Consider the following 12,194-nt stretch of genomic DNA (forward strand, 5'->3'; position numbering starts at 1 on the left):
GGGACTTAGGGTTTCCTCGGGTGGGACCAAGATATACAAATCTTACCCCAAGAGTCGTGACAGGAGTCTTGCCTAAGAGACTTAATCTTAAGTCTTGTTTGAGGGCTTGATGGAAGTCTCGCCTGAGGGACTTGAAGTCTCATCAGTCGGGCTAAATAAATAAATTTGCTTGAGGGAGTAAGAGTCCCCTCAAAAAATCTTAATTAAACTCCTTGCCCGAGGGACTTAGAGTTTCCTCGGGCGGGATGCAACATATAAATTTTTCCCAAGAGGTGCAACCAATATCCATTCCCGAAGACTTGGCCATACGACTTGACTGAGAGCTCGATAGATGTCCCAAACAAGAGATCAAAACGCCACATCTGAGAGATTCGAATATTTAGTCTCGCTTGAGGTGGACTATTCTATAAAGTCTCATCTAAGAGACTCGACTATTAAGTCTCTCCTAAAAGACTTGACATAAAGTCTCGCGTTTGGGGCTCGATTATAAATTCTCGCCTAAGGAACTCAACATAAAGTCTGGCATGAGATACTCGACTATTAAGTCTCACCTAAGGGACTCGACATAAAATATCGCCTAAGGGACTCGACCATAAGGTCTCGCCTAAGAGACTCGACCATAAAGTCTTGTCTGAGAGACTCGACTGCTAAGTCTCATATGAGAGAATCACCATAAAGTCGCGTATGAAGAACTCAACTAAGTGTCTCGACAGATACGATCGTCTGAGCACATTGCTTATAGGCCTAAGCCTCCTACGCAAGGTCTATTAAACATTTCGCTATTTACCAAGCCCTTCTTTAACCGACCATAAATTTGTGATTTGTTACTAAAATACCAATAAACAAGCACACACAAACCCTCCTTTAGCCGACCATAAATTTGTGATTTGTTACTAAAATACCAATAAACAAGCACACACAAACCCTAACCCTACTCCCTCTCTCTAATCTTCATATCGATCAACTAGCAATGAGATTGAAGGCACTATCATGTTGATAGAATAAATGTGTTGTTGTTTGTTCAACACTCGTGATCGTTCTCTAAATTATGCATCGATGATTAATCGCCACAAAAAATAATCATTCTATCATTAATCATGTTTGTTAATAAGAATTCATATAAGAGAATTTATTTTCTACCACGTACTTTAATCGCAATTTATATTTTCCCTTTCTATTTCTAAAATGGATGAAAAATAATTAAGTTTATGATATAATTAAGCGCAATTTATATTATTATTATTATTATTATTATTATTATTATTATTATTATTATTATTATTATTATTATTATTATTATTATTATTATTATTATTATTATTATTATTATTATTATTATTATTATTATTATTATTATTATTATTAGGGTAATGATAGTGATTGTTATGATTAAATGGAGAAGAAATGAAGAAAATAAAAGAGAAGATCTTGAACTTTAAAATGATGGTGATTGTTATGATTAACAACACATACAACCCAAAACAATAAACAGCAAACAATATTCTAGAGTAATATCACACTTCAACATAACAACGTATTCACCCGACATCGATTGCATCAATCGGTCCACATTTGTCAAATTTCAACCAAATCCCTATAATACCCTCGTTCAAAATAGCAAACTTGATCTTAAATTTCGTTTTTGTACGTGAAAATCTAGTTAGTGGTTTGGTCATAGTATCTATCTGACTCTTGAAGTTTTCTCTTTAGTATTTAAATGTACTTAAGACAAAACACAGTATCTAACTAAGCACACGCTCTTCTCCACATACATAGTTTTTATCGATTCAAACTTACATTTGTTGAACAAAAACATGTTATTAAAATTTGTTTGACAACAGAAGAAGCAGCAAAAGATCAATGGTCCCTCTCATTAAAACCCAAGATTGATGGCCCCTGTTGAGTTATTACTACTATGCAGATTTCTGAACAGCTTTTTGATCCTTTTTAACACCCCCATTTTCCACTCTGTCTTTTCCATTCATTCATCTTTGAAACTTCCCTTTTTTCCTTCCTAACCCTTTCTCTCTACCAAAGTTTGCATTTTTTTTAAGAACCCATTTTGGGATTATGTTTTTTATTTTTTGGGTATCTTGGAGATTCATGTGTGATCCTTGAGAAAAAACACTGATGGTTGTTTAGTATCACTGTTGGGAATGGAGTCTTTAGCAAGGTTGGATTCAGCTGTGTTTCAGCTCACACCAACTAGAACAAGGTAACATTCATCACTGGATTTCATCTTGTTGAAAATGCACTTACTTTTATTGATTTTATAAAGTTTATGATCTGCTTTATTTGTAAATAGTATGAATGAGAGAGATAGTAGAGTTTGAAAAGGAGAGAGTAAAAGATGATTAGAGATGTAATAAGAAAAATGTTAATTAATATTTCATAGATATTATAAAATGAGTTAATGAGGAAATTCTTTTGTTGCTAGAATGAGATGTATTTTTTTTTAGTATTTGGTATAATTGATCTCAACAAATTAGAATGGGATGGTTTGCATTTTGGGGAGTGACTAATTTGTGCTAAGTTTGGTACTCTCTTTGTTTCTTTTCTTTAAATGTCTAATGATTTGGTTTAGTAGTTCAACTGGTATGTGCTAATTGAGATTGATGGATGCTTGTTGTTCGTCCGAGGTTCAATCCTTGCTAGTAACATATATTTGTATTTTTCATATTGTATTAATGTAAACAAGTTGTTAATCTATTTTTAAAAAAGTGATTCGGTTGAGTTTTGTTTTATTTTCATTGGTGAGATATTGCCATCACGATTTCTGTTTTTGCAACTGGTGTGTTATTTATTCATAAATTCTGTGGTTGATGTAAGCATTTTCTCAGCTTAAATTTGGTACTAATTTGTTTAATGTGCTCCAAATTGGAGTTTGTTGGATATAACAATTTTGTTGGTCATATCCTTCCGTAACCAGTTATAGAAGTCGAGTTTAAGAAATGGGGAAAGTTACTGAATGGACTATATTTTGTTTATAAATATGATATGATTTTTATGTTACTGGTTGATCTCTGGTTGTGAGTTAATTGATTAAGTGATTTAGTTAATCACTTATTTAGTAGATGATTTTTCACCTGACTTGTTGCTTGGATATTTTGTGTTCCTGTGTAAATTAGGTTTGATTTGGTAATAACTGTGAATGGAAAGAAGGAGAAAATAGCCTCAGGTTTGTTCAACCCCTTTCATTGCCACTTGAAGGTTGCTCGAGATCAAATGGCGAAGGGTGGTTATTCAATTGTTCTTGTGCCGGAGCATGGAAGCGATGCCACATGGTTTACCAGAGGAACTATTGAAAGGTATGTCTTGTTATCGTAATTTTTTGTTTGTTGATAACTCCTGTTGGATTATCTTGGAATCTTTGCTGTCAAATAGCGGCTATTAGCAACACTATAGTACTATAGCGTAGCGGAATTTGATCACATCACTATTGTTTTGCGTTACACTACTTAGTACAAAGTGTTTTCAAATAGTGGCTCAAATTTCATACAAATGACACGCTGAACTAATTTTCCCGGCTTCTATAGGTTTGTTCGTTTTGTGAGCACACCTGAGATACTGGAACGTGTATATACTATAGAATCCGAAATCTTACAAATTGAAGAGGCCATCGCAATTCAAGGAAATAATTCCATTGGGATTAGCATTGTAAGTAAATATCTAAAAGAATTTTCAAATTCAATTATAGCTATTAAATTGTCTGTTTTAGTTTTTAATTATGTTGGGTGTTTGCAGGTGGAAGAAAACCATATAAAACAAGAAAGTACTGAAGGGACTTTTGAAAGGACAAGTGCGTTTTTTGCAAGTTTTTATTATGCACAGCTACTAACCAACTTGTATTAAACAAGTATTTAGGATTATTAAAAGCTTTGCTGATATTTATAACCCGATCTGATAAACTACTTAATTAGCGGCTTATTGTTTAAGAGCTTATCATTTAAGTGCTTACATGATAAAAGATAAAATAAAGTCCAACTGTTTTCATATAACTTTAAGCCGTTTGCATAAGCTATTACGGAGAACTTATGGAAATAAGATGAAATCAAATATGAATATGTCGTAAGCTGTTTCCACAAGTTCTTCCAAACAATCTCACAAGTATTTAAGCCAGTATATAAGGTCAAATAAGTTATCCAAATAGGTGCTTAGAGAACTTGTTGCTTTTTACAGGAAGGAAGATTAAGCAGAATGGTAATGCGGTGAAAGCAGTTGTTCCTTATAAGGTTGGAGTTCTTGAATGCTTAAACTTGTATTGATCTATCATTTTCTAATTTGTTTGTGTTGATATGCTTCAGTCTGTTGTACAACCACCTAAAGCAAACGGAAGCACCCCGTCTCAAGGAAAATCAAAGTAAAATTTAAATTTCTGAATCCTTCTTTTCTATTACCATTATGTACCGGTATAATTGTGTTGGGTCCTATACTGGTACACAATGTAAAACAGGTTGTTAACATGTTGTCGTATTTACTTCTTTACGTATTGTTCTAGAGTTCAGATTTTGAGAGTCCTGGAGACACGCAACTCGTTGCTACATAAAGAGCAAGGAATGGCATTTGCACGTGCTGTTGCTGCTGGTTTTGACATTGTCTACATACCAGATTTGATGTCATTTGCTGAACGTTTTGAAGCGTCACGATTGATGTAAGAATAGTCTTCTTTCTTAACCATTTTTTTCTTTATTGTTGGTTGGTAAGCCATGTATGGTTTCTGAATAATCTTGCTGATTCTGATTTTTTCGCATTTTAGGGATGCATGTAGAAAATTCACATCTCTATGGAGAAGAAAGCATGAAAATGGGCTATTGCTTGAAATTGAAGTTTCTGAAGTGACTCCTAATGGCGCAGACTTCTCTGCAATAAATACATCTGGCATTGTACTTTCTGACAATACGGTCAATGCAGTGCCCACTGATATAGGCTCAGAAAGTAATGGCGGAAAAACAAATTCAGGTACCGATAATATTCAAAGTCAATTCACTCATCATGGATTCTCCCCTTGGCCTGTTCATCCTCCCTCGGATGCTTTGCCAGTGTTTCATCCATATCCGATCAAAGGCGTATCCTACTATCCGACTTATCCTGGAAACAGACCATTCATGCAGACAGGTTGTCCGCCTACAGAGGATCACAGACTACATGCTGATCAAAGTATGCAACATAGAAGACATTCCATGGATAATAGACACAACAATACTGAATCTGAAAATTGGAAGATAGAAACTTTGAAAACAAGGTTTCAGGATGAAGTGGATACGGAGAGAGAAGGTTTACATACTGGAGACCGAACAAGAAAGGCTAGTCGATCAGACAGGCGTAAATCTGGCACGGTGATCATCCGCAATATCAATTACATAACAAAGACAGAACGTTCTTCTGGCAGTGGATCATATTCTGATTCTGCAACCGAAACTGATGAAGATATTAAAGAATCTGGGAAGACCTCAAAAAGAAGAGGATCCGGTAAGGCATCTTTGAAGAGGTTGAATTCAAGTAATAAAGAAGAAACAGACTATGGAAAGGGAGCAGATGGAGGACATTGGAACGTATTTCAAAATTATTTATTGGAAGGTGTAGAGGAAGGTAGACATGCCCTTAACCGGGACCAGTTTGATGTGGAAAAAGTTGATCATATGAGTAGTAGAAAACATGTTGCAACCAATGATCCTTTAGAATTTACTGGTAATTCACATCCTTCATCAGACGTGGCTGCTGTCAACGAACAAGATTCTTCAAATACTAATTTGGAAAGAAAGTTGTTTTGTAATGCGAATGATGACTCCTTCATGGTTGATCATAGGGTCAATGATCAAAATATTGAGGGAAATGCTATTGACATGGACACCGAGTTCCCGAAGGTGCATACAAAGGACGGAAAACAAAATATTTCCAATTATCAACCAGACGAATTGAGCTTAATGCCTGAACGAGGAGCTGATAAAGGGTCAGTACGTTATGACTGTGCACTAGACTATGAAATGCAGGCCAAAGCTGTAAGTGGTTCTTCACACGAAAAGAAGAACAAGGGGGATTTGGCTCATAACACCAAACCAGGATCTAAGATGTTGGATAAGGAGCAGAAATCAAAACCTATTCCAAGTAGTTCTGATAGAAAAAAGACGGTTGGACCCATAAGAAGAGGAAAAACTAATAAACCAAGTCCTTTGGATGAAGCACGAGCACGTGCTGAAAGGCTACGAAACTACAAAGCCGATCTCCAGAAAATGAAGAAAGAGAAGGTACTCACTCAAGTTGGAGTAAATTGAAATTAAATTAACTAACTTTGTTTCAAGTATGCTAACATTTAGATTAACAAATCTACTTATTTCTTTTCTGTTAACTAGGAAGAGGAAGATATAAAACGTATAGAGGCTTTAAAGACGGAGAGGCAAAAGAGAATTGCTGCTAGGAGTAGCTCAGTTACCAGACCGATCACCAAGTCACCGATGCCACCACAACAAACAAAGAAACAGTTTTCGACGAAATTTTTGCCAAGTGTGCATAAAGGATCAAAATTTAGTGATTCAGAGCCACGGACATCCTTACCCTTCCAAAGATTCCCTATCAGAGCTGTTTCTAGTGGATCCAATGATTCTTCAAAAACCTCGAAAATCAGCGGCCTGAATACTGGTAGCCACTCAGTTACAAGCAAATTAAGGCGGTCAGTGCCTCCTCTACCTGAACCTAAGCAAGAGAAGGGTGATTGTGCAACCGATACTAAGGCATCAATAACACGCATTAGAAGACTCTCAGAACCTAAAATGAGTACTGTTCGTCCGACTTCCGTATTCAAATCACGGAGCTCCCGGACAATTTCAAGGACTAGAGGAACTGATGAGACCGAGAGAAGAAAAATTTCTGCTATTGTGAATTATGATAAAGGAAAGATCGCAACCCTTCCAGAACTGAAAATCAGAATATCCAAAGCAAGTGATGCCGTCCAAGACAGATCACCAATTAAAGAGAAAACACAACAGCTTAACGCTGACAAGCCTTCTATAAATTCAGAAGATGCCTTGCTGAAGAAAAGTGGTTTTGGAGTTTCATTCATTGATGATGGAGATGACAATCCTATAATTGATAAAAATGTTGTGATGCTTGAGTGTGAAAAACGTTGTGCCCCTGAAATTAACGATGCAAAATCAAGAGAAAAAATAGTGATAGCGAAGAGACAGTTTGACAATAATAAAGTAATGGAGAAAACTGAGACTGTATCAAGTTATGTTGCTGTTAGTGCGCCGAATTCATCCTTAAGAGCAAATGTGGTAGACATAGAAGCTTTGGAGAACCAATCACAAGTAAAACCTGTATCCTTGAAGGTGCATCTTCATAACAGTGTACTGCGTATTTTTTCTCCAATTTTTTTTCTTCCGTAAACATGATTGTGAGTGTGATTATGAATATTGCGTCTGCCTAACATCGCATGATATTTTTACATGCTTTTGTTATTTATGTGAATTCTTTGTGTATGGGAAAAATTCTTAGTACTTTCAGCTAATTTTGAATAAATTATCTTCCTAATTCAGGTAAAAATGAATAATACAGAGAAAGAATCTTCAAGATCATCTAGTACAAGCACTCGTGTTGCTGAGGAAACATATCGTGCCCCATACTCTCGAGGTTCTTTGTTGGAAAGTCGTACACGAAATTCTGAGCATGGTAAAGCAGCTCCCGCAAGCTTGGAGACTGCATCGATTGGCATGGAGACTTTTAGAGCACACATGTCTGAGACCAGAAACTCTACACTTGCGAAGATTCCTGAGGTAAATGAGAATCCTCAGGTGAAGGAGTCGCCAAAAGGGTTAAGACGGCTGTTGAAGTTTGGAAGAAAGAATCACAACACAGCTAATGGGCGCAACATGGAATCAAATCATGCCAATATTGATGGTTCTGAAGCAAATGAAATTGGAGCAAACGGTTCCTCGAGTGAAGGTAGTGTGGTTCTTTCTAATGATAACTGCGTGATACAACACATACACTAACCTTTTCACCTAAAATAAATTTTTTGGATTACTCAATCTAACCATTTTATTTGGATTTGCTGTGTTGTCTTAGTTTTCACTTTGAAGAATTTGCTCTCTCGAGATGAAACTCATTCGACCACCGCAGCTCCTCAAAAGTGTAAGCACTTGAACAATTCATTTGCAAGAAACTTGAATCAATTATTGCTTTATCTTTTGCATCTGAATATGAACATGATAAAAATCTTGTTCTATTACAGCTACTCGCTCTTTCTCCTTGTTATCGTCGTTTCGAAGCAACATCAGAGAGAAAAAGACAATGATGGCTTGATAGAATTGAACATGTTACTTGAGGTTGATGTCATGATCATTTATTCGATTCTTTTCAATTTTTTCCTCTTTTCCTGAGCTTCAATAGTCCTGAATTATTATTGTGTAGCCGAAAATATCAGAGTAAATATATTTTTGTTGAAATCATTTTCTTGGCCGATTTTAAAAACGTTCTTGGAAATTACCAAGAGCAAAGCTAGACACACTTAAATGGTGCTTTTTATCAGTGATCATTGTTGCATTTTTGTTCTTTATAGTGTATTCCTTTACATTATAAAAGTCTAATTCTTATTCTTCAATGATTCTAAACAAAAGTTTCACTAGTGGAACAGATTGGTTCAGTTCCACCGGTGAACTAGTGACCCCAATGAGGTAACTTAGAGTGAAATGTCATACAAGATACATACGAATCAACATGAATTTGACTAACACTGTTAATTTGCAGGAAAATTAGCGACATAACGGATGTTTATGTTCTATGTTTTGTATAGAAAGTCGAGTTAGGTCGAGCTCTTGTATCACTGCGTTGAGGTTAACGTGTCCCTCCCAGTTCAATTTGCAAGTATGCTTCACAGAAAGAATCAAATTACATATAAAAATTCCTAACAAAATTAATTTGCCACAAATATACTCCCATGAATCTACTCGACTTAGAAACAAAATTTTCAAGGATGCATCAGTGAGATTTCTATAAGAAACTTTGGTATACAATTTTTTTTGCTAATTGTTCTGGCATTCAACTATTCGGCTAAGTATTAGCATACACTAATATACGGTGAAGAATCAATCAAATCGAATGATTAAACATGAAATGTTGCCCTTGCTCCTCCTAACCAATGCTTCCTTAGCCAGACACTCAGCTGCTTCCTGTGGATCCTCTATGTGCCTGATAAGATTCACCGCCTCTTGGTTCTTCATCACCTGCAAATACATACAAGATTTGTGAACTATCTATTTATTATAAGCATCAAATAATTTCGTAATCTTTGACTCAAATTTTCTTACCTCCCATATTCCATTGCTTGCTAAAATAACAAACTCAATGTACGAGTCGATCCGGTAGTAACCTCCAACCACTAGTTCTGAAGCTTTAGAATACTTTGTAGCAGTTGCATTACCACCTGATTATTCACATGTTATTACTTTAGTTTGTGAACATGCATATAAAAAATTTGAGTATTTGATTTGATACCTGAAAAGAGCCTGTGATACCAATGTTTCTTGCCGGATTGATTGTATCTTCCATGTGTCTGATAAGCTACACCATCTTTGCACAAAACAGTTCTGTAATCTCCTATGTTGGCTAGTACAAGTTTTTCTCCATTTATTATTATCACTGATGTTGAACCTATTAAGCAAGTTTCCTCTGATTTGTGTGTTTCTCTTATCTTTGTTTTTGCACCTAGGTATGCTTTCTTGAGTGTTTCTTTGGCTTTTCTTGCCAAATGAGTCTGACATAATTGAAACATCATAAACACAAAAAGACCAGAAATATATGTGTATAGTATATAGAGTTAAGAAGCCATAAATCACAAACCATTTTGTTGTTTTACTCATTTTTTGGTAGCTCTAAAATAAAATTGAAACATGTATCACAATTTTCATATTTTAGGAAGATATTAAAAGCTTCTCTGTTTTTGTTTTTTATTTATTTTTCTCATAATATTACATATATTTATTAAATTTTTTTTTTTAAGTTTTAAATAAAAATTGAATTAAATAATGTCTCACAAAAAATAATTTAATTATTTTACTTTGACTTTTTTAAAATATATAAAAGGAAAATGTACAGCTGTTGGTGTTTTTTTAAAAACAAATCATATGATTTTTTTATATTATAATATCTAATGATGGCTATTTACTAAATATTAAAATTAACTTTTTATTTTACAAAAAGCTGAATTTAGAATAAATTCACATATCTTTTTTAAAAAGTCATATAAAATATTTTTAAAAATATAAATAAAAAACACTTTTTTTAATCTATAACAAGCACCCTACCTTGTTTATAATATTTTCATTTAGAAGTGTCAATAAAAATTATATTTAAAGTTTGATTGAGGTAATTGGAAAATTTTAATCAATTTAAATAACTTAATTAAAATTCATTCATTTTCAAATTCTTTTATTTGGATAGAATGTTAAAATTATTCTTTATTAGATTTTTGGGGTCATTTTATAAAATTTAAAATTTTTAAATCAAATTTAAAATTAGAAAAATAAAGACTAACTTGCAATTTATAAAAATTTATAGGACTAATTTATAAATTTTTGAATATTATTAAAGAGCAATTTACAATTTTTTACAAAATTTTAGAAGTAACTTTTAAAATTTTGGAAAATATGAGTACTAAGTTGTAAATGAGAAAACAAAATATTATAAATAATAGTTTAGTTTTTGTATATGTATATCAGAACTGGCAAACACTTATGGAAAAAGCTAAACCATAGAAAATAATCAACAATCAAAAGCTAAACCATAGAAAATAATCAACAATCAAACACACAACACAAAACTTAATCAATTACCTCATTGAGCTTCTTGTCAAAATAATTAGATTGCAAATACTTGGTAACACAATCTCCAATCAAAGGATCAAAAATTCCAAAATACCAGACTTCAGCCTCTCCAATTTGCTCTCTCTGTATCACAACTGAATCAAATTCATAATCATCACCTTCAAATAAATCATGCTCCACCACATGATGACCGTGCGATATCGGCGTCATCCATGAAGGTTTGCTTGAAGCTTCATGGTTTCTTCTTGTTCTTCTTTTTCCTAAGCATGATAGTTTCACTCTCAAAGCCTGTGAAAATTCAAATAAAAATTCAATCATTGATGTAATGTAACAATATAAAATAATATGAAATAAGAAGAAGAAGAAAATTTGACTAACCTTGATTTTGATACGAAAATCTCTTATTCCCATTTTTTTTTCTATAATGAAGATTTTGAGAATTTGAGAATGGGAGAAAATGAAGATGTGAAAGAAGCTGCTTTCAATTGAATGAATTAATTGACTTTAATTATAAGTTAGGAGGATATTTTGAATAATATGTAACTGTTAGTCTTTACCTTTAGAAAAATTTAATATATAATATACTAAAATTTGAAAATTCTTTTATTCTATTTAATTGGCATGAAATAAGAGACTAGCGTTATTAATGAAAAAAAAAGGTTAAGTCAAATAAAACGGGTAACTGATATTTCGAATTTTCTTGCGACTTTTATTAGGTTATGATTATAACGTTTTTTTTGTTCTTTTTGTATTTCTTTCTTTTTTACCATAAAAAACAATAATTTCTATTATGAATAAAAGTCCATGTATATTTCACGTGGATTTTTTAAACAAAAAAGATTATTATCATGAATTTCCCGGGAAGTTGTTTGGAAATATAAATTTCTCATAAAAATTTATAAAATTATTTTTAATGAGATTAGTTGGAATACACTAGTAACTTTACACAGTCATCCAATTAAAATAAAGCATTTTACAAATAATTATGAAATTAAAAATAAAATAAAAATAAAAAATTATTATAAAATTACTTTAATAATTGCTTTTTCCATAATTTTCTCTTTTTATGTATTAAAATGCTTCATTCTAATTAGATGATGGTGTAAAGTTATTTTACATTACCATTACTAGTGTATTCTAATTAATCTCATTTTTAATTATTATTTATTTTCTGATATAAAAATTCACTATTAGTTCAAATTTCTATATTCTCATAAATATTACTATTTATACTACTTTTTAATTTTTCATATTTTTTAATTTTAAAAAATTTAAAAAAGGTCTTAAAAATATAACAAATATATTAAATAATATTTGTATTATAATATTTCCATATAATTTTTAAAATATCATTCTTTGAAACATAGTTTTATATTT

At 32.8% G+C, this 12,194-nt stretch overlaps 2 protein-coding genes across 2 annotated transcripts; one reads left to right on the top strand and one right to left on the bottom strand.

The window, feature by feature from the left end:
• The first annotated feature begins 1,709 nt into the window (after window positions 1-1,709).
• On the top strand, window positions 1,710-8,971 carry LOC131626655 (COP1-interacting protein 7-like). Its single transcript, XM_058897493.1, has 12 exons — window positions 1,710-2,215; window positions 3,129-3,308; window positions 3,537-3,657; window positions 3,745-3,799; window positions 4,180-4,232; window positions 4,305-4,360; window positions 4,499-4,651; window positions 4,757-6,245; window positions 6,351-7,325; window positions 7,533-7,938; window positions 8,062-8,127; window positions 8,228-8,971. The coding sequence occupies exons 1-12, from the start codon at window positions 2,157-2,159 to the stop codon at window positions 8,296-8,298; spliced, it is 3,684 nt and encodes a 1,227-aa protein (XP_058753476.1). The 5' UTR covers window positions 1,710-2,156; the 3' UTR covers window positions 8,299-8,971.
• A 102-nt stretch (window positions 8,972-9,073) lies between these two features.
• On the bottom strand, window positions 9,074-11,363 carry LOC131626656 (putative protein phosphatase 2C-like protein 44). The gene is made up of 5 exons (XM_058897494.1): window positions 11,196-11,363; window positions 10,827-11,105; window positions 9,490-9,748; window positions 9,303-9,418; window positions 9,074-9,218 (listed from the first exon to the last, which is right to left on the bottom strand). Exons 1-5 carry the CDS (start codon window positions 11,226-11,228, stop codon window positions 9,081-9,083), a joined length of 825 nt encoding a protein of 274 aa, XP_058753477.1. The 5' UTR covers window positions 11,229-11,363; the 3' UTR covers window positions 9,074-9,080.
• Window positions 11,364-12,194: the final 831 nt, after the last annotated feature.

Source organism: Vicia villosa, unplaced genomic scaffold (assembly GCF_029867415.1).
Source record: "Vicia villosa cultivar HV-30 ecotype Madison, WI unplaced genomic scaffold, Vvil1.0 ctg.000316F_1_1_1, whole genome shotgun sequence".
NCBI classification, from domain to species: Eukaryota; Viridiplantae; Streptophyta; class Magnoliopsida; order Fabales; family Fabaceae; genus Vicia; species Vicia villosa.